This window comes from Mauremys mutica, chromosome 15, assembly GCF_020497125.1.
Source record: "Mauremys mutica isolate MM-2020 ecotype Southern chromosome 15, ASM2049712v1, whole genome shotgun sequence".
Classification (NCBI taxonomy): Eukaryota; Metazoa; Chordata; order Testudines; family Geoemydidae; genus Mauremys; species Mauremys mutica.
In genome coordinates, this window is record NC_059086.1 from 19,444,774 (window position 1) to 19,463,993 (window position 19,220).

The 19,220-nt window shown below is 64.2% G+C and overlaps 2 protein-coding genes across 3 annotated transcripts; one reads left to right on the forward strand and one right to left on the reverse strand.

The window, feature by feature from the left end:
* Positions 1-1,339: 1,339 nt before the first annotated feature.
* On the reverse strand, positions 1,340-7,273 carry LOC123350122 (60S ribosomal protein L18). Its single transcript, XM_044988513.1, has 7 exons — positions 7,131-7,273; positions 6,141-6,227; positions 5,755-5,862; positions 5,319-5,417; positions 4,689-4,812; positions 1,990-2,059; positions 1,340-1,464 (listed from the first exon to the last, which is right to left on the reverse strand). Exons 1-7 carry the CDS (start codon positions 7,131-7,133, stop codon positions 1,389-1,391), a joined length of 567 nt encoding a protein of 188 aa, XP_044844448.1. The 5' UTR covers positions 7,134-7,273; the 3' UTR covers positions 1,340-1,388.
* A 2,241-nt stretch (positions 7,274-9,514) lies between these two features.
* Positions 9,515-18,981, forward strand: LOC123350086 (sphingosine kinase 2-like). Of its 2 annotated transcripts, none has more exons than XM_044988452.1 (5): positions 9,515-10,684; positions 15,055-15,204; positions 15,475-15,569; positions 15,821-15,936; positions 16,358-18,981. In XM_044988452.1, the coding sequence occupies exons 1-5, from the start codon at positions 10,261-10,263 to the stop codon at positions 17,334-17,336; spliced, it is 1,764 nt and encodes a 587-aa protein (XP_044844387.1). In that variant the 5' UTR covers positions 9,515-10,260; the 3' UTR covers positions 17,337-18,981. The 2 variants fall into 2 exon arrangements, with proteins under 2 accessions (XP_044844387.1, XP_044844388.1); XM_044988453.1 differs by having other exon boundaries at positions 16,361-18,979.
* Positions 18,982-19,220: the final 239 nt, after the last annotated feature.

A 19,220-nucleotide genomic window follows, 5' to 3' on the forward strand; every position in this document is an offset into this window, starting at 1 on the left:
TGGAGGCCATCGAAGGGGGATCACTGGGGGTGGGGGTCCTGCTTGCAGCTGATCTATGTGGCAGCCTGGATAGGGCATTTGGCCCTGCAGTGCCCCCTCTCGGGGGGGGAGGGGGGGGAGAGGAATGTGTCCACACCAGGAGGGGCAAATCCTGCTCTTCAGCCCTGGGAGGGGCTGAGCCCCCCCCCCCAATTCCAGCCCCTGCAGGCAGGAGGATGGGATGGTATCAGGGCACTGGAGGCAGCTAGGTCTTTATCATTCCCCCTTCCACACAGGTGCGGGTAAACCGAGGCACAGAAAGACCATGCTCAGCCAAGGGGGGAGTCCTGGCTCCCAGACAACCCCCCGGCTCTAACCACTAGTCAAGACTCCCCTCCCAGAGTCAGGGAAAGAAATGGTGCCAAGTGGTTGGGGGGGGGGGGCTGGGAGGCAGGACTCCTGGGTTCTATCCCCAGCTTTGCTGCTGGTTTCTCGCTTCTGCTCAGCTGCTCCTGTCCCCGGATTCCAGCTGTTTGGGGGGCACTGGGGGTGCCTGGGGAGGCAATTCCCCACATTGGCCAAACGGGGGGGAGGGGGGGGGTGCTGCAGGGCCACCGGCCATGGCCCTGCTGCTCTCCGTGCAGGGGGGTTTGTGGATTATTTGTAATATGTCGCCCCCCCCCTTTCGGCTGGAAATAAACCCTTTGTTCCTGGGAACGGCGGTGAGGAGAGATCTGTGAGCAGGGCCCCCTCCAAGAACCCCCCGTACCCGCTCCCTGTGGGGGCACCCCTGGGCCCCTCCCTTGGGAGAGCGGGATTGTTGGTTCTGGGGGGTCAGGACTCCTGGGTTCTCTCCCAGGCTGAGCCCCCCTGGAAGGGCAGGTGCCCCCCAAACCTAGCCCTGCCCCCCTCACAGCTGCTGTCGGTGAGACAGGGGTGGGCAAATACAGCCACCGTTACAACCTGGGGCGGCCCAGGGGCCTCTCGCCTGGTGCTGAGATGGAGCCCCCTGGCGTAGGGCTGGTTATCCAGTGCTGAGACCGCGGGGGTGGGGATCCCGGGACCCCTGGCCCAGCAACTGGGATGGGGCCCCTCTGTGGTGGGTCGCAGAGCCTGGGTATTGGGGACCCCTTAGCCAGTGCTGGGACATGGCCCCTCTGGGGCAGGGCATGGGCTAGGGATCCGGGGACCCTTCACCCTGTGCTGGGACGCAGGGGCTGGGTATCCGGGGACCCCTGGCCCCACGCTGGGGTGGGGTGCGGGGGCTGGGTATCCGGGGACCCCTCTCCCGCCCCAGGACCATGGCCCCCCTGGGTTGGGGGGGAGGGCGCCGCCCCACAAGCAAACACAGACACCAGCCCCCGGTTCTGACCCATTTATTGGACACAGGCAGGCGCAGGCCGGCGCCGTTAGTTCTTGTAGCCCCGGCTGGCGCGGCGGCCCCGGGCCCGCTCGAACTTCCGCCCCTTGGAGCGCACGTAGGGCCTGCGGGGAGGGGAGAGGCGTTAGCAGGATGCCCCCGGCGCTGCTCAGGCCCAGGGCCCAGGCTGCTCCCTGCTCGCTCTCTAGGGGGCACCCTGCAGCGAGGTGCCCGCAGGAGCTGGGCACACGGCCGCTGCCAGCTCCAAGGGCAGCACAAGGTCGGGGGTTGTTTTCAGACATGACCCAACATGTTAGTGGGTCAGGTCATGGGGCTCTAGGGTCTCTGGGGGTCCTGGCTCCCAGCCCCCCAACCACCAGACCCCACTCCCCCCATAGCCCGGGAGAGAACCCAGGAGTCCTGGCTCCCAGCCCAACCACCGGACCCCACTCCCCCCCATAGCCCGGTGGAGAACCCAGGAGTCCTGCCCCCCGCCCCCCCCCCCCCCAGCCAGGGAGAGAACCCAGGAGTCCTGACCCCCACAAGACACAGGAACATGATCCATGCTGGGGATATGCCCCTATTACCCGGACTTCCCCCCACCCAGGAAGCGGGACCCAGGGCGGGGGGGGGGGGGGGTTTGCACTCACTTGGTGTGACTGTGGGGGGTGCCGGGGGCCTTGCCGAAGTGCCGGTACACCTGCCGTCCCTTCCTGGGCCCTGTGGGGAGACAGAGTTACGCCAACAGTGACCCCTCGCATGGGGGCGCAGCCCCCCCACCTCCCAGGAAAGGCCCCAAGGGAAGGAGGTGGCCTCTGGCAGGGGGGGGCTGCTCCGGCCACCAGCCCACAGGGGCAGCCAGGCCCTATGCAGAGCTCGGGGGCCAGGAACTCCATGTGCCAGGCTGTCAGGGCCCGGCGGTGAGTCCCCCCCCCCCCCCCCCGAGCTGTGCCCAAGGCAGCTCCTAGGCTAGGCAGGGCAGAGCTTGACTTGCGTGAGGCTGCCGCTACCGTCTCGCAGCCCTTCTCATGCACAAACCAGGGAAAGCCAACCTGGCCGGAGCTCCTACAAGCTGGGTGCTACTGGTTGGAAAACCGGTCCCCGGCAGACAGGGTGGGGTAGCTCAGTGGTTTGAGCATTGGCCTGCTAAACCCAGGGTTGTGAGTTCAATCCTTGAGGGGGCCATTTAGGGATCTGGGGTAAAAATCGGTCTGGGGATCGGCCCTGCTTTGAGCAGGGGGTCGGACTAGAACCTCCTGAGGTCCCTTCCAACCCTGATCTATGATTCTATGAGTAGTGATCAGGGGTTCACAGGCTGGAAGGGCAGAACGAGTGGAGTCCCGCAGGGATCGGTTCGGGGGCCGGTTCTGTTCAATAGCTTCATGGCTGGTTTACGTAACGGCATAGCGAGAACACGGAGAACGTTTGCGGGCAATACCAGGCTGGGAGGGGTCACAAGTGAGGACAGGATGAAAATTCAACATGATCTGGACAAACCGGAGAACGGGTCTGAAGTCAATAGGATGAAAGTCAATAAGGACCCATGCAAAGCGCTGCACGTAGGAAGGACCGATCAGCTGCACATGTACAATGAATGCGTCCCATGAAGTGGGTTCCAGCCCACGGAAGTTGATGCTCAAATAAATGTGTCAGTCTCCAAGGTGCCACAAGGACTCGTTCTTTAGACTGGGGAACGACGGCCTAGGAAGGGGTCTGGGGATCAGAGCGGACCACTAGCTAAATATGAGTAACAGTGTAACGCTGCTGCTGCAAAAAAGCAAACGTCCTTCTGGGATGTATTGGCAGGAGGGTTGTAAGCAAGTCATGAGAAATAATAATTCTGCTCTGCTCCGCGCTGATTCGGCCTCAGCTGGAGCGTCGTGTCCAGTTCTGGGAGCCACATTTCAGGAAAGATGTGGAGAAATTGGAGAAAGTCCCGAGAAGAGCAACAAAAATGATTCAGGTCTAGAGAACATGAGCTGTGAGGGAAGATGGAAAGAACTGGGGTTGCTTGGTCTGGAGAAGAGACGACGGAGAGGGGAGGGGATGACAGTTTTCAAGTACACAAAAGGTTGTTACAAGGAGGAGGGAGAAAAATGGTTCTGAGAAGACGGCAAGAAGCTTTGGGCTTGAATTGCAGCAAGGGCGGTTCAGGTTGGACATTAGGACAAACTTTCTGTCAGGGGGGTTAAGCACCGGAATAAATCGCCCAGGCAGGTTGTGGAATCTGCATCATTGGGGATTTTAAGAGCAGGTTGGACAAACCCCTGTCAGGGACGGTCTAGGTAATACTTGGTCCTGCCTTGAGTGCAGGGGGCTGGGCTAAATGACCTCTCGAGGTCCCTGCCACTTCGATAATTCTACGCAAGGCCCCTCGTCTGGGGCGGCCGGCTCCGGGGTGGGGCATGGGTACACAGGGACCCCTCGCCCAGCGCAGAGACGCAGCCCCTCTGGGGTGGAGCATGGGGGCTGGGTACACGGGGACCCCTCGCCCAGCGCAGAGACGCAGCCCCTCTGGGGTGGAGCATGGGGGCTGGGTACACGGGGACCCCTCGCCCAGTGCAGAGACGCAGCCCCTCTGGGGTGGGACGTGGTTACTGGGTACATGGGGATCCCTCGCCCAGCGCAGAGACGCAGCCCCTCTGGGGTGGAGCATGGGGGCTGGGTACACAGGGACCCCTCGCCCAGCGCAGAGACGCGGCCCCTCTGGGGTGGAGCATGGGGGCTGGGTACACGGGGACCCCTCGCCCAGCGCAGAGACGCGGCCCCTCTGGGGTGGAGCATGGGGGCTGGGTACACGGGGACCCCTCGCCCAGTGCAGAGACGCGGCCCCTCTGGGGTGGAGCATGGGGGCTGGGTACACGGGGACCCCTCGCCCAGTGCAGAGACGCAGCCCCTCTGGGGTGGGGCGCAGGTGCTGGGTACACGGGGATCCCTCGCCCAGTGCAGAGACGCGGCCCCTCTGGGGTGGAGCATGGGGGCTGGGTACACGGGGACCCCTCGCCCAGTGCAGAGACGCAGCCCCTCTGGGGTGGGGCGCAGGTGCTGGGTACACGGGGACCCCTCGCCCAGCGCAGAGACGCAGCCCCTCTGGGGTGGGACGTGGTTACTGGGTACATGGGGACCCCTTGCCCAGCGCAGAGACGCAGCCCCTCTGGGGTGGGGCAGGTCAATTTCAACAGCACGAACAGTGCAGGCCCCAGCACCCCACCCTGTTCAAACTGGCTGCCCGGGGACAGCGCCCCCTGCTGAGCCCCGGCCCTGCAGCCCAGCTGGCCCCCGCTGCCTGGTGCAGGTTGTGTGGGGCAGGGCCGGCGCCCGTCCCAGCACAGGGTGTGGGAGGACTCACCCGAGAGCAGCACGGTGCCCTGTCCTTTGGGGGCTGCCATGGCCAGCTGGTCAAAGGTCATGATCTGACCCCCTGCCTTCAGGATGCGACTGCGGGCTCCTTTGGTGACCCGCAGAGCACAGACCTGCCAGGAGAGACGGGTCAGTGACAGCCCCAGTGCTGGCCCCCAGCCTCCCCCACCCGAGCCAGGAGAGAACCCAGGAGTCCTGGCCCCTAGCCCGCCACACTACTCCCCACTCCCCTTCCAGAGCCAGGAGAGAACCCAGGAGTCCTGGCCCCCAGCCTGCCACACTACTCCCCACTCCCCTCCCAGAGCCAGGAGAGAACCCAGGAGTCCTGGCCCCTAGCCCGCCACACTACTCCCCACTCCCCTCCCAGAGCCAGGAGAGAACCCAGGAGTCCTGGCCCCCAGCCCGCCACACTACTCCCCACTCCCCTCCCAGAGCCAGGAGAGAACCCAGGAGTCCTGGCCCCCAGCTCCCCTTCCAGAGCTGGGGAAAGAATCCAGGAGTCCTGGCTCTCCCCCAGCCACCCCCACTAGCCCTCATTCCCCTCCCAGAGCCAGGAGAGAACCCAGGAGTCCAGGCCCCCAACTCGCTGGGGTGGGGACCCCGCAGCACCCGGTTTCACCTTCAGCTTGGGGATGTCGTGGATGCGGATGTCGTCGGTGACGGTTCCCACCACCACGGCCGTCTTGTTATCCCGCCCCGGGAGCTTCATCTTGCGGATCTGGGGCAGGAAGAGGGCAGAGGATCAGTGAGAGCCCCCCTCTGGGCAGTGCCCCCTGGGACATGGCCCTCCCCGGACACCCTGTCAGTATCTCCAGGGTACAGGGACTCAGGCAGGACGAGAACCCAGGAGTCCGGATATCAAGTCAAACGGAACAGCACAGGGGTGCTGCAGACTGGGCCAGCAGGGGGCTGTGGGTAGGGCCAGCAGCGGGGGCCATGGGTCAGGATTGAGGGATGCAGGTAGGGCCGGGCCGGCAGGGGCTGTGGGCCGGGCCGGGCGTCGCGGGCCGGGCCGGCAGGGGCCCCAGCAGACCCCCCAGCCCGTCCCCACTTACCATGCGGGAGAGGGCGAGCGGCGGGCGGTTGGTGCGGCTCATGAAGAGGCGTTTCAGGACGACCTTGTTGAAGCGGGAGTTGGTGCGACGGGCCAGGAACCGGTACAGCTGGGGGGACACAGCCGTCAGGGGGAGCCCTTCGCCCCGCCCCCACCCCGCAGGCACCCAGGGGAAACTGAGGCAGTGAAGGGCTCTACTGGCTGCGCTTGCATAGGTCACATCTGTCAGTGGCAGACCCAAGCACAGAACCCAGGTGTCCTGGCTCCCAGCCCCCCTCCCCTCCCCTTCCCAGAGCCAGGAGTAGATGCTAGGAGTCCTCACTCCCCACCCCCCTCCCCGAGCGGAGAGAACCCAGGCATCCGGGGGGGGGGGGGGGGCAGCGTTACCTTGACCAGCAGGCGCAGGTAAATGTCCTGGCTCTTGGGCTCTGTGCGGCGAACTTTGCGGTCCTTGTTGTGTCGGATATCGACACCCTGCGGGGGGACAGACACCGTCAGGGCCCCTGCCTCAGTGTCCCCCACCCAGACTCCCCAAACTGTGGGTCTGAGGGGTGCCCCGACTCTCCCATGCAGCCAGTACCACGTAAGTCACCCCATCCCCTGCTGCCGCCACCTCAACAGCCACTGCTCCCAGGGTGGCCATGGCAGCCCCCCTATGGCCCGTCCCCCCCATGGCCTCCAATCCTCACCCTGCCCCTTATGGGGTTCCCCCCAAACAGCCCAACCACCAGTGCCACCCCCTCTCACACCATATGCCCCACAGTACCCCCCACATGGGGTGACCCCAACACCAGCGTGTCCTCCCCACTGCAGGTCACCCCTGTCCTCGGCTGCTGGGTGCCCCCCCGGCTGCTCCCCCCACACACCAGGTAACCCCCATGCCCTCTGCTCCACGGGCCTTCCCAGCCCCACCTGATGCCCCATGTCCCCCCTCACCTCCGCTTATGACCCCCTTCCCACCCCCACTAGGTGCCCCCCATTCCCTCTTCCACCCCCCACGGGGATCCCCCACCCCCGCTATGTGCCTCCCCCAACCCCGCTGTATGCCCCCCATTCCCTCCTCCACCCCCCACCGGGATCCCCCCACTAGGTGCCCCCCATTCCCTCCTCCACCCCCCACGGCTGGGTGCCCCCCACTCTCACACGCCCCCCAGCCCCCTCCCCTTGCCCGCCCCCCCCAGCTGCCCCGGGGCAGGAGCCCCCCCCATCTCCCTGCATGTGCGCGGGGGAGGCCCCGGCGATGGAGCCCCCCCGCCCATTCAGGGCGATCCGCCCCCCCCGGGCCCCGCCCCGGCCCCCCGCAGCCCCAGGCCCGGGCTCGGCGCCCCCCGCCCAGGGGATGGCGGCGGATTTCCCCGCGCCCCCCCCCGGCCTTACCATGGCGGCGGCGGTGGCGGCACCTCGGCCTGGGAAGGAAGGAGGCGGGGCCGCGCGGGGGCTGATGGGAGCGGGCGCTCCGCTCTATGGCAGCGCAGCGGCAGGCAGGGCCCCGCTGGCGCCAGACGTGGGACGCTCCGGCCGGCGGGCTCGATGGTGCTGGAGGACTCCAAACTATGATAGAGCCTCTGATAGAGTTTATGGAGCCCAGCCAGATCAGTTCTCCCAGAGCTGGGGGCTAGACTAGGCTGGGGATACTGCAGCAGAACAGAGAGTGGCTCCTGGAGTTAACTAGAGTCCAATATAACATGGTCACTAGACTGGAATAGAGCAGAACAGATCCAAATTTGGTGACTGGACAGACTAGACTAGTTTGGGATACATTAGGGTGACCAAATGTCCCTACAGTCCTGATATATAGGGCTTTTTCTTATATAGGCTCCTATTACCCCCCCACCGCCACTATCTGTCCTGATTTTTCACACTTGCTGTCTGGTGACCCTAGGAGAAATGGACACAAGTCAGATATCAGGAATGGCAATATACAAAAACCTGTAGGAGAACACTTCAAACCTCCCTGGACACACAATACCAGTTTTAAAGGTAGCCCTCCTGCAGCAAAAAAACTTCAGGACCAGACTTCAAAGAGAAACTGCTGAGCTCCAGTTCATCTGCAAATTTGACACCATCAGCTCAGGATTAAACAAAGACTGTGTATGGCTAGCCAGCTACAAAAGCAGTTTCTCCTCCCTTGATGTTCACACCTCAGCTGCTAGAAGAGGGCCTCATCCTCCCTGATTGAACTAACCTTGTTATCTCTAGCCTGATTCTTGCTTGCATATTTATACCTGCCTCTGGAAATTTCCACTACATGCATCCGACAAAGTGGGTATTCACCCACGAAAGCTCATGCTCCAATACGTCTGTTAGTCTATAAGGTGCCACAAGACTCTTTGCTGCTTTTACAGATCCAGACTAACGCGGCTCCCCCTCTGATACTAGACTACTTTGGACATTAGACACTAGACCACAGTGACTGCGCCTCAGATCCACGGGGAATTCTGACATGTTGCAATTTCGTTTCGTCCCTCAAGTGGAAATGTCGCCCGTTTGGGCAAAATAATCCCTCCCTTTCAGCCTCATGGACACCTTTAACCTTTCTATTGTGTTGCCTTATCGCGGAGAGCATCAAAGTCCAAAGGAAGCGCCCGAAAGGAAACCTTTGGCCCGTATTGAAAGGAAACATTTTCTGCGGAATGTTTATAAGACATTGACGCATGCCTGCGTTTTGATGTTACCAGATCAGCATTTTCCAATGGAAAACTTCTTCCGTCCGTTCATTTTCAAGTCTCTCTAGTTGCCATTAATCCACAGTTACTTGTACATTTGAGTCTTGGGGGGGTAGGAGGAGGGGAGGAATTGGTTACCATACAGGTGGGACAAAAAATCTATATACCAATATGGGAGTAGTAGACTTGAATAATAGTCTCTCTCATTATTAAAAATAATAAACAGAGTCTGATTGATGCCTTTAAGTATTAGCACAATGCAAATAATCAATAACAATAAGAATATAATTATTATTAATTTGTTAATTTTCATTACAAATTATTATTATAATAAACCACTGTGGGTGCTTAGATTGTGAGCTCTTGGGCGGCACCGTATTAACACCTGGTAGAAATTATAATGTACAGCCCCTAGCACAACGTGGTCCTGGGCTGTGATTGGGGCTCCTAGGTGCTACCGTAATAGCCCTAATAAATAATGTACAGCTCCTAGCACAATGGGAGTCCCACGCTGCATTTCCCCTACTAAATATGGTCGCCATATGCATTAGCTGTTATGGAGGGAGAAGCAATTTCCTTTGCCCACATCCAAGATGGCCGTCATGCCCATTTGGTTTCTATGGGAGGGCTGGGAATAAAGGCAGGGCCTAATTCCAGACAAAGATGGCCGCCCCATCCGTCGGTTCAGACAGGAAGGGACGTTATCTCCCTTGCCCACATTCAAAATGGCCGCCACAGCCCATTGAATCGCAGGGAGGAGGGTGGAGACAGTCCTTTCCGCCCACAACAAAGATGGCCGCGACAGGGACTATCGGAAGGAGGGCGAAGCCGGCGTGACTGATGCTGCCCTCCACAAAGGTGGCCGCCTCCTGGCCCGGGAGTGGGAGCGGAGGTGGGGGTGGAGGTAGAGCGCCCTGATTGGTGGGCCTGGAAGGGGCTGTTCTGTGATTGGCGGGAGCCAGCCACTCCTCCCCATTTATGGGGCCGGCTCGCGCCTGCTGGAAGCACTTCCTGGAGAGAGGGAGGGAGGCAGGTTCAGGGGCAGGGGGGCCAGAGGGAAGGGGGCGAAGGAGGAAGGGGGGGGCGAGGGGAAGCACCTGCTGCTGGGGGCGGGGGATGGTGGCAGGTGTCAGCCCTGCGGGGGGGCCCATTTCCCAGCCCCCCTGCCCTGTGGCGCGGGGCCAGGCTGCTCCCCGCCTGTGTCCCTAGCTGGGGGGGGGGCTGGATCGGGTCCAACCCCCCATTTCCCCAGGCCCCATTGCGGGGGAAAGAAACTTTTCAAGTGTCTTTAAAAATCCCAGCGACTCCTGGCTCCCTCCTGCCGAGCCGGCCCCCCCCGCCCCCCCCCAGGCGAACGCAGACATCGGGGAGGGGGGAGAGGGCTGGAGCCAACTCAGCTCCCCCCTCCCCGCTGGGCCCCTCGGGAGGGGAAAGGCTGAAGCCGGTTTCTGGCTCCCTGCGGGCCCTTCCCCCTGCTGAGCCGCTTAGTCAAGCCGGCTCTCATTCCTCGGCTGCTCGAGATTCCCCGTATTCCTGCCCTGGGGCGCTGCCCTCGGGGATGGGGCGCCGTGGGGCGTAAAGATCCCGCCGGCGTCTGGGTGGGCCAGAGGCAGCAGAACAGACTTGGGGGGTTGGATCTGGACATTTCTCCTAGTGGGGTTAGTTGCCCCTGGCCCGGCGCTGATCCACCCCCCGCCCAGGCGCGGGCCACGTTCTAGTGGCGGTTTGGTCTGGGTTTGGGCGGGGAACTAGGGGAGAGTGGATGGTGCTGGAAGGACCCACCCGAAGTGCGGCTTGAGCCTGCTGGGGAAGGCGGGTTGGGCCGCGTCCCCGCCGGGAAGATGAACCTCGTTCTGGGGCCGTACGGCGAGGGCGCGGAGACGCTGCTTCACGGGGAGTTTGGGGCTTACCCCTCCAAGGGGTCCCGCTACGCCCTCAGCCTGACCCGGACGGCGCTGCACATCCAGCGGCTGGTGCCCAAGCCGGAGACGGACCAGCGCACCGTGGTGCCCCTGGCCGAGGTGGTGGGTTGCCACACGCTGCGTAGCCGGGCGCCGGCCGACCGGGCGGCGTATTTCTCTGTCTACGCCTACCCGCTGAAGAAGAGGAAGGTGGCGGTGGGGTCGGGGCGCGGGCGGCAGAGGGCGGCGCGGACCTTCCAGGTGGATGGGGCCGACGACTACGAGAAGAACCAAGCGGTGGCGGAGAAATGGGCGGCTGCCATCAAGTGCCTGGTGTTGGGCATCCCCATCTCCAGCGACACAGGTAAGGCCGCCTCTGTGCCGTCTGCCCTGCTCCCCTCCTGGACCTGGGGTGAGAACCCAGGAGTCCTGGCTCCCAGCCCCCACCCCCATTGCCCTCACCTGCTAGGTTGCACTCCCAGAGCTAGAAATAGAGCCCAGGTGTCCTGGCTCCCAGCCCCCCCTGCTCTAACCCACTAGATCCCACTCCCCTTCCAGAGCCGGGGAGAGAATCCAGGCGTCCTGGCTCCCAGCCCCCTCTGCTCTAACCCACTAGACCCCACTCCCCTGCCAGAGCCGGGGAGATAACCCAGGCGTCCTGGCTCCCAGCCCCCACCCCCATTGCCCTCACCTGCTAGACTGCACTCCCAGAACTAGAAATAGAACCCAGGCGTCCTGGCTCCCAGCCCCCGCTGCTTTAACCCACTTAGACCCCACTCACCTCCCAGAGCCGGGATAGAACCCAGGCGTCCTGGCTCCCAGCCCTCTCTGCTCTAACCTGAATGTGCGCCTGGGACAAGGGGCTGCAGCCAGCAATGGCTCCGCGATCTCAGCTGCTGGAGAGCCCCCAAAACCAGACCCGGCGAAGAGGGGACGCCTGCCCCCTCTAGCTTTGCCTGCCACGCTGAACCGCCCTGGGTGGGTTTTACAGGCCCAGGATGGGGGCCCGGAAGCCTGGGTTCTCTCCCTGGCCCGGGGAGGGGAGGGGGAGTCTGGTGGTTAGAGCGTGGGGGGTGGGATGGGGAGCTGGGCATCAGGATGCCTTGGTTCTCTCCCCGGCCCTGGGAGGGGGTCCAGCTCCTAGAGTATGGGGCAGCTGGGAGGCAGGCAGGCTGTCCGGCTTGTGTGGGCCCACAGGTGGGGCTGGAACCAGTGGCCGGGGTGGAGCCTGGCATGCTTGGGGTCCGGATGGCGACGCCTCGGTTCAGGGAACTCGCAGGCCGGGCGCGGCCCCGTCCTTTCCTTGTCCCGGGCGGGGATCCAGGGGCAGGGCCAGGCCGGGCTGGGCTCCTTTGTCTTCCGCAGCCTGGCCAAAGGTCAATGGATTGTCTTGAAGGTGGGGCTGTTGGATTCCTTGTCCTCCACCCCCCCCCCCCCCCCGCTGCCCTTGAGGGCCCCCATCTCCCCCCCACACACACACACACTTGGTCTAACCCCTCCCACATCAGGGCCTCTCAAGGAGCCTCCCAAACCCTGGGGGGGCAGGATCCCTGCTGGAGGGACTCGGGGTTGCCTTGGGCAGTGGCTCCCCACCTCTCTGCTCCTGCTGAGGGCTGGGGGGCAGATGCCATGGATGGGGGCTTGCTAGCATGGGGGTTGGCTCCAGAGGGTGCCTAGGGATAGGGTGGGGGACTGGGGCAGGGGTGTGCATGGGTGCAGTGGATGTGCATGAGTGGGGCTGGCTGGTTGGGGGGCACGCTGGGCATTGGGTTTATGGGCGGGGGGGTATCAGCGCTGCCTCTCTGGGCCGGAGACCCTGCAGAACCTGCCCCGCTATCAGCCCTGGGTGTAAAGTGCAGCCGTCTCCGCCTGGTACGATAACCGGGGAACTTTTGACTTGGAGTGAGGAGAATCCCCCCCCCCCCCCCCCGCCCTCCAACCACTTGATTACATGCCCCTCCCAGAGCCAGGGAGAGAACCCAGGAGTCCAGGCTCCCAGCCCCCCTGCTCTAACCACTACACTCTGCTCCCCTCCCAGAGCTGGGGATAAAACCCAGGAGTCCTGGCTCCCAGCACCCCTGCTCTAACCACTACGCTCTGCTCCCCTCCTAGAGTTGGGGAGAGAACCCAGGAGTCCTGGCTCCCAGCACCCCTGCTCTAACCACTACGCTCTGCTCCCCTCCCAGAGCCAGGGAGAGAACCCAGGAGTCCTGGCTCCCAGCCCCCCCTGCTCTAACCACTACACTCTGCTCCCCTCCTAGAGCCAGGGAGAGAACCCAGGAGTCCTGGCTCCCAACCCCCAGTGGGCAGGCACTAGGAAATGGATGAGTGGTTGCATGCCCCAGCGTTCCTTCTGCAGTGTGTGTGGTGGTGGTTCTGGGTTAATCTTTCTTCCCCGCACATCCTCCGGGATCACTTATCTACTTCCCTCACCCTGCCGGGCCCTGTGGTGAGGGCAGAGCTGCCCCGGCTGCATGGAACAGGGCAGGGCGCTCTCCCCTGGCCGTCTGTGCCGGGCCCAGTACCCCAGTGTGGCACTAGGGGGGGCTATGCAGCCTGGAGTGGGGTGGGGGGCTCAGTAGAGGGCCCTCTTCCTGTGCCCCGCCCGGGGGGGGCTGCATCTCCGTGCCAGGCGAGGGGTCCATGTGTAACCAGCCCCTGTGCCCCACCCTCCTGCCACTGTCACGCTAGCTCAGAAGCACAGAGTGGATCAGTGTAAGTGTCTCGGAGTTGTCCTGGGTTACTCATTACATGACCCGACTGTCGCAGCTCAGCCGCCTGGCTGGCCGTTCGCTGCACCGCCTGGCCGTGGTCGGCCTGGCATCCTTCAATGGTCGGTGCCTCGCTGCGCATCCGCCACCTGCGGGGGGTTTGCTCTGTGGCTTGTTCCTCCCGACGAACGGACCGGAGACGTGTCAATCGCGTGTGATCGGGGCGCTCGACAGCTGCAGTTCACCATCCTTTTTCTCCATCCTCTCGGTCCCGAATGTGATCGGCTGGTTCTAGACTTGGTGACTCTCTTCATAGATTCTTTTCCAAAGCCGGTTCAGGAACTCGGAGGTGTCGTGTCATCCGGAGCTGTGCAGGACTATGGCCAGGAGCTGCTGTCGGTGTCTATCTGTAACTCGGAAGAGCGACGGATGGATCTTCCCTGCTGTGGGATTTTTCTTGGCTTTCTGATTTCCTCAGCCGCTCCATTCGCTTGATCAAAGTGACTGAAATCCCGCAGCGGTGAATTGTGGCCTGTTTTCTAGTGGATCTCCTTTCCAATGTCCAACATCAAATCCTCCGTCAAATTCTTCTGTCGTGGCTGCCACGCGGCGGCCGAGAAGGTCCTTGGTCTTTGATCCCGTGCGGTCTGAATGCAAAGCCGTTGTCTCTGCGATGAGCCGGCCTGGGCTGCCCTCCAGGGCAAGTCACGGCTACATGAGGTGACCCCGGCTCTGGTTGGGGTCGACGCAACGGAGACCTCTGCTCCTGGGCCAGTTGTCAAGTCTTGCCACGAATAGTCACTTCCGCTCTCCAGGCAGGCTCTTTGGCATGACATGTGATCGGTCCCGGCATGACGTCTCGTCTGGATTGTCTGTAATACGAGTCCCCGCTGCGACCACGGGGGTGCTGCGACCACGGGGGTGCAGCGAACTGCTGAAAAAGTCCATAGTGCGCGCATTTATGAAAGCGTGCGCCTTCGGCTGGACGTGCGTCGTCTCTTGGGAGATGAATTTCCCCCAGCTTGTGCGTTTAGGCTGTCGGGCTTTGGCGTTTGGAGTTTGATCCTTTTGCCTGGGAGACCTCGCTCCTTGCCTCCGAGGTTTCATGGCAACGGCTTGTCGTCCTCCTACCATGTCCAAACAGCTTCTGAGCTGCTTTCTGGTTTTTCAGGTTTGGCCGGCTGCCCTCCGCATTGCTGGGCTTTGCTGTTTGAACAGGATTCAGTCTGGCTTTAATTGCAACTGCCCTGCAAGGTTTTTATCCGTGCACCCAACGCCCAGCCTGGCTCCGGTGTTTCCGTGTCGCCAGCCGAGCTCTTCCGAAACCGGCAGCCTTGAGCTGTCTGCTGGTCACCTGCTGTTCCGGAAGCCGCGGTTCTCCGCGGTATAAAGCAGGCACCCAAACTTGGCAGCACCCTGGCCTTGTCAGCCTAGCGGCAGGCTTCAGGGAAGGCAAAGCGTGTACCCGTTTGCTCGGAGCGGAGCCGAAGGAGCACCCTGCAGATTGGCCCTCTCCTTGGGGAGCTTTGGGCTAGCAAAGCTGAGAGATTCGGGGGCTTTGAGCCTGCGGGGGGGTGGGGGGAGGGTGTTGGGTTTTTTTACATTTCCTGGTTGCAGCATTTGGTGCTTCCTTGTCTCCCCTCTGGCTCGCTCTTGGCAACCCGGAGCGTGCAGCTCGCGGCCAGGAAGTGACAGGGCTGCTAACACGGCAGGTGTCTGTATCAGATCTGGCTGGCGCACAGGGCTTCCCTCGCCCGGCGGCGCCTTTACGGTGCTGCCGGGGGGAAGGGCAGGGACGGCTGAGCTTAGCGCCAGCCAGGTGTGTGGTGCCCACGGGCATCTGCTGGCACCACAGTTCAGCATTTCATTACTGTCCCTGTACTCCCCACCCCCGCGCCCCACCCCAGAGGCAGCCGCGTCCCCTGGCAAGGGGTCCCTGTGTAACCAGCCCCCGCCCCAGAGGCAGCCGCGGCTCCGCGCCGGGCAGGGCTCCCCTGACCTGCTCTCCCCGCTCTCCTTTCAGACATCGCTCCCAGCCTCCTGCCGCGCCCGCGCCGGCTGCTGCTCCTGCTGAACCCGTTTGGGGGCAGGGGCCTGGCCCTGCAGTGGTGCCAGACCCACGTGCTGCCCATGATCACGGAGGCGGACATCAGCTTCAACTTGATCCAGACGGGTGAGGGGGGGCGGGAGAGAGAAGGACCCGCGGCCGGTGGGGCTGGGGAGGAGGGGGCAGGGCCGGTGGGGCAGGGCGAGGGGCTGGGGAGGAGGGGGCAGGGCCGGTGGGGCTGGGGAGGAGGGGGCAGGGCCGGTGGGGCAGGGGGAGGGGCTGGGGGGGAGGGGGCAGGGCTGGTGGGGCAGGGGGAGGGGCTGGGGGGAGGGGGCAGGGCCGGTGGGGCAGGGGGAGGGGCTGTCTGATACCCCGTCTCTCTCCTCCTGCTCCCAGAGAGGCCGAACCACGCCCGGGAGCTGGTGAAGGGCATCAACCTGGCAGAATGGGATGGGATCGTCGCCGTCTCAGGGGATGGGCTCCTATACGAGGTAACGCCCCGCCCTGCCCCTCCCCCGGCCATAACGACCCTGGCACCCTCCCCTGCTGTAGGTCTGACCTCACTCCCCTCCCAGAGCCAGGGAGAGAACCCAGGAGTCCTGGCTCCCAGGCCCCCCTGCTCTGACCACTAGACCCCACTCCCCTCATGGAGCCAGGGAAAAAACCCAGGAGTCCTGGCTCCCAGCCCCCCCCCCCCGCTCTCACCACTAGCCCCCACAGCGGTTCACCTGTGTGCCGGCAGGTTCTCAACGGGCTCATGGAGCGCCCCGACTGGGAGCAGGCCATCAAGATGCCGATTGGGATTTTACCGAGTGGTTCGGGGAACGCATTGGCCGGAGCCATCAACTGTAACGCCGGGTAAGGGCAGCGCTAGCGGGGTGGGTGTGTGTGTGTGTGCGGGGGGAAACTGGGAGCCCGGATGCCTGGGTTCTCTCTCTGGCTCTGAGAAGGGAAGGGGGTCCAGTGGTCGGGGGCGGGGCCTGAGAGCCAGGACTTCTGGGTTCTATACCCGGCTCAAGAAGGGGAGTTGGGACTGGGGGGGGGTGTATGGGGAGCAGATGGGGGTTGTGGGGGGCTGGGGGGTGCATGGGCAGCAGATGCGGGGGAGGCCCTCCCCTATCCCGCACCTCCTGCCCAACCTGTGCTCCCCATGTGTCCCCCTGGGGGCTGGAGGGTGCGGCTCCCCCTGCAGCAAGGGGCAGCGGCGGGGGGAGGGGGGTTGCTTTACCAGTGGGCTGCACCCCCTGGCCGGGCGGCTCACCCCAACCCTGCCCCCCAGCAGGCTGGAGCAGGTGCTGGGTCTGGAGCTGCTGCTGAACTGCGCCCTGCTGCTGTGCCACGCGGCCGTCACCCCCCTGGACCTGGTGGCCGTCACCACGGCCTCGGGCGCCCGCTGCTTCTCCTGCCTCAGCGTGGCCTGGGGCTTCGTCTCGGACGTGGACATCGAGAGCGAGAAGTACCGGCACATGGGCGCCGCCCGCTTCACGCTGGGCACCCTGGTGCGCCTGGCCTCCATGCACACCTACCGCGGGCGCCTCGCCTACCTGCCTGCCGCCGACGCCCCCGCCCACCGGCCCATCTCCCGCAGCATCACCGTGGCCCCCAACGGCCGCCTGCCCCTGCAGCGCCTGCCCCTGCACCGCGCCCTGTCCGACATGGGGCTGTGCGAGGAGCGTCACGCCTTCCGGGGGGCCGAGCCGGCCCCCACGCCCTGCCCCTCGCCCGGCTCCCCGCCCCCCTCCTCTGCCTCCGTCCTGCCCCCGCCCAGCTTCTCCTTCGAACCCGGGCCGGGGGAGCTGCCGGCCGGCGGGCCGGGCGAGGCCCAGGTGGGCGGCCCCCCGGACGAGCTGCTGGTGCCGCTGGGGCAGCCGGTGCCCGGCTCCTGGGTGACGGTGGAGGACGACTTTGTGCTGGTGCTGGCCATCTACCAGAGCCACCTGGGGGCCGACCTCTTCGCCGCCCCCTTCGCCCGCTTCGACGACGGGCTCATCCACCTCTGCTTCATCAAAGCCGGCATCTCCCGCGCCGCCCTGGTCCGCGTCTTCCTGGCCATGGAGAAGGGCAGCCACTTCGAGCAGGAGTGCCCCCACCTTGTCCACGTGCCCGTCCGGGCCTTCCGCCTGGAGCCCCTCACCCGCAAGGGCATCCTGACCGTGGACGGCGAGCGGGTGGAATACGGCCCCATCCAGGGCCAGGTGCACCGGGGCCTCGCCAGACTGATCACCGGCATCGACCGCCTCAAGATCGCCACCGGCTGATGCCCCCGGCTGGGTGCGGAGAGGGGGGGGCCAGGCCCCTCTCCAGCCAGCTTGGTGCGGGGGGGAGCAGGAAACGGCTGACAGGGGCCGTGCCGCCCCCCCCCCTCCGCTCCTGGCGGCAGCGGGGACTGACCGCCCGGCGCCTGCCTAAAGCTGCCTATTTATTGCTTTGATCCTGGCATCACCCACTGAATGAATGTAAGGCAGGGGCGTGACCCCTGGGGGAGGGGGGGGTCTCCCACCCTGGGGGGGTCACAGGAGGGAAAGGCCCTTTTTCACCCTCCCCCCCCAATCCCGCGTCCAGGGGGCGCTAGGGAGTCGCAACCGGGGCACGTTTCCACTGCCTGCCACGGAGGGGGAGGCTGTGCCCGCGGGGGGAGCCCCGGGGCTGGTGCCTCCAGCCACGGGGGGGAGTGGGAGGGGGTGGCAGGCGTCCCAGCAGGCGCTGCAGTACCTGTGCGCCCCCCCCACATGTGTGCAGCCTGGTGTCTCCCCCTGGGGGCTGGAGGTGGGGCTGCAGGCAAGATGCCCCCATCACACGCGGGGGAGGGGGCGTGGCTTTGCGGACCAGTTGCTGATCTCGGTGGTGCGGTCATGCTGGCTGGCTGCCCCTGCTCTAACCACTAGCGCCCCCCTCCCCCCTGAGCCAGGATAGAACCCAGGAGTCCTGGCTCCCAGTCTCCACCCCACCCCCGCTCTAATCACTAGACCCCACTCCCCTATGTGAGCAGCAGGTACAATTTTTGGAGGGGGGGGGGTCTACTGGGGGGTGGGAGCCATGACTCCTGGGGTCTTTTCCTGCCTCTGGGAGGGGAGTGGAGCCTAGGGGGTGAGGGCAGTGGTGGGCAGGTACGTGCCTCAGTTTCCCTCTATCGCAGAGGCTGGCAGGCTGGCCCCCCTCCGCTGGCCAGGTGCCAGGTGCACCAGAGCCCGGCGGGAAGGGGCAGGGCCCAGCAAAGGCCGCACGCTGGAGATTTCTTTGCACTAAAACCTCTGTGCTCTGTGAGGGGGGAGGCCTGGTGGGCTGTGGGGGAGGGGGGAAGAGATGACAATGTCTGTCTGTCCTGTGTGTCCTACTAGTTGCTGCTACTAACAGCCTCCCCCCCCCCCACCAGTAACTTTGATGTGAGCAAGAAACTAGAATGAGCTGAAATTGATCAGATCCATGGGCCCATCTACCCTGGTGTCCCCCCCTGCCCTGTCCAGATCAGCCCCATGGGCCCATCTACCCTGGTGTCCCCCCGGCCCTGTCCAGATCAGCCCCATGGGCCCATCTATCCCAGTATCTGACCTTTTTCCCCCATCAGCTCCATGAACCCCTTTCCCCTGCTGTCCAGCAAGGCAGTGGGAGGAGCAGCTCTGACTTCCCCCGCAATGCAGTGGGAGGCAATTTCTCCCCCTGCCCCCCAGGTGCCTTGCTAAGCGGGGGGGCACTGGCATCAGGCCCTGTGTGTTAACCCTGCGTGTGCCACGGCTGCCCTCGCTGTTCCCACGTCTCGTCCCTGTTGAAGTGATTTAGACCTATGCAATAAAGCAAGAGCATGAGGCCTCTGGGCCGCGCCCTTCATTCAGCTGCTGGGCTGCGGGTCGGGAGTGAGGGGCACTGGCACAGTTGCTGTGGGGGAGCCCAGGGCCGGGCTAGCAGGGGCTGCGGGTCGGGAGTGAGGGGCACCAGCAGAGCTGGGGGGAGCCCAGGGCCGGGCTAGCAGGGGCTGCGGGTCGGGAGTGAGGGGCACCAGCAGAGCTGGGGGGAGCCCAGGGCCGGGCTAGCAGGGGCTGCGGGTCGGGAGTGAGGGGCACCGGCAGAGCTGGGGGGGAGCCCAGTGCTCCGGATCCTCCATTAGTTGAAGGGGGGACCCTTGTGCGTTGCAAAGCTGGAAGAGA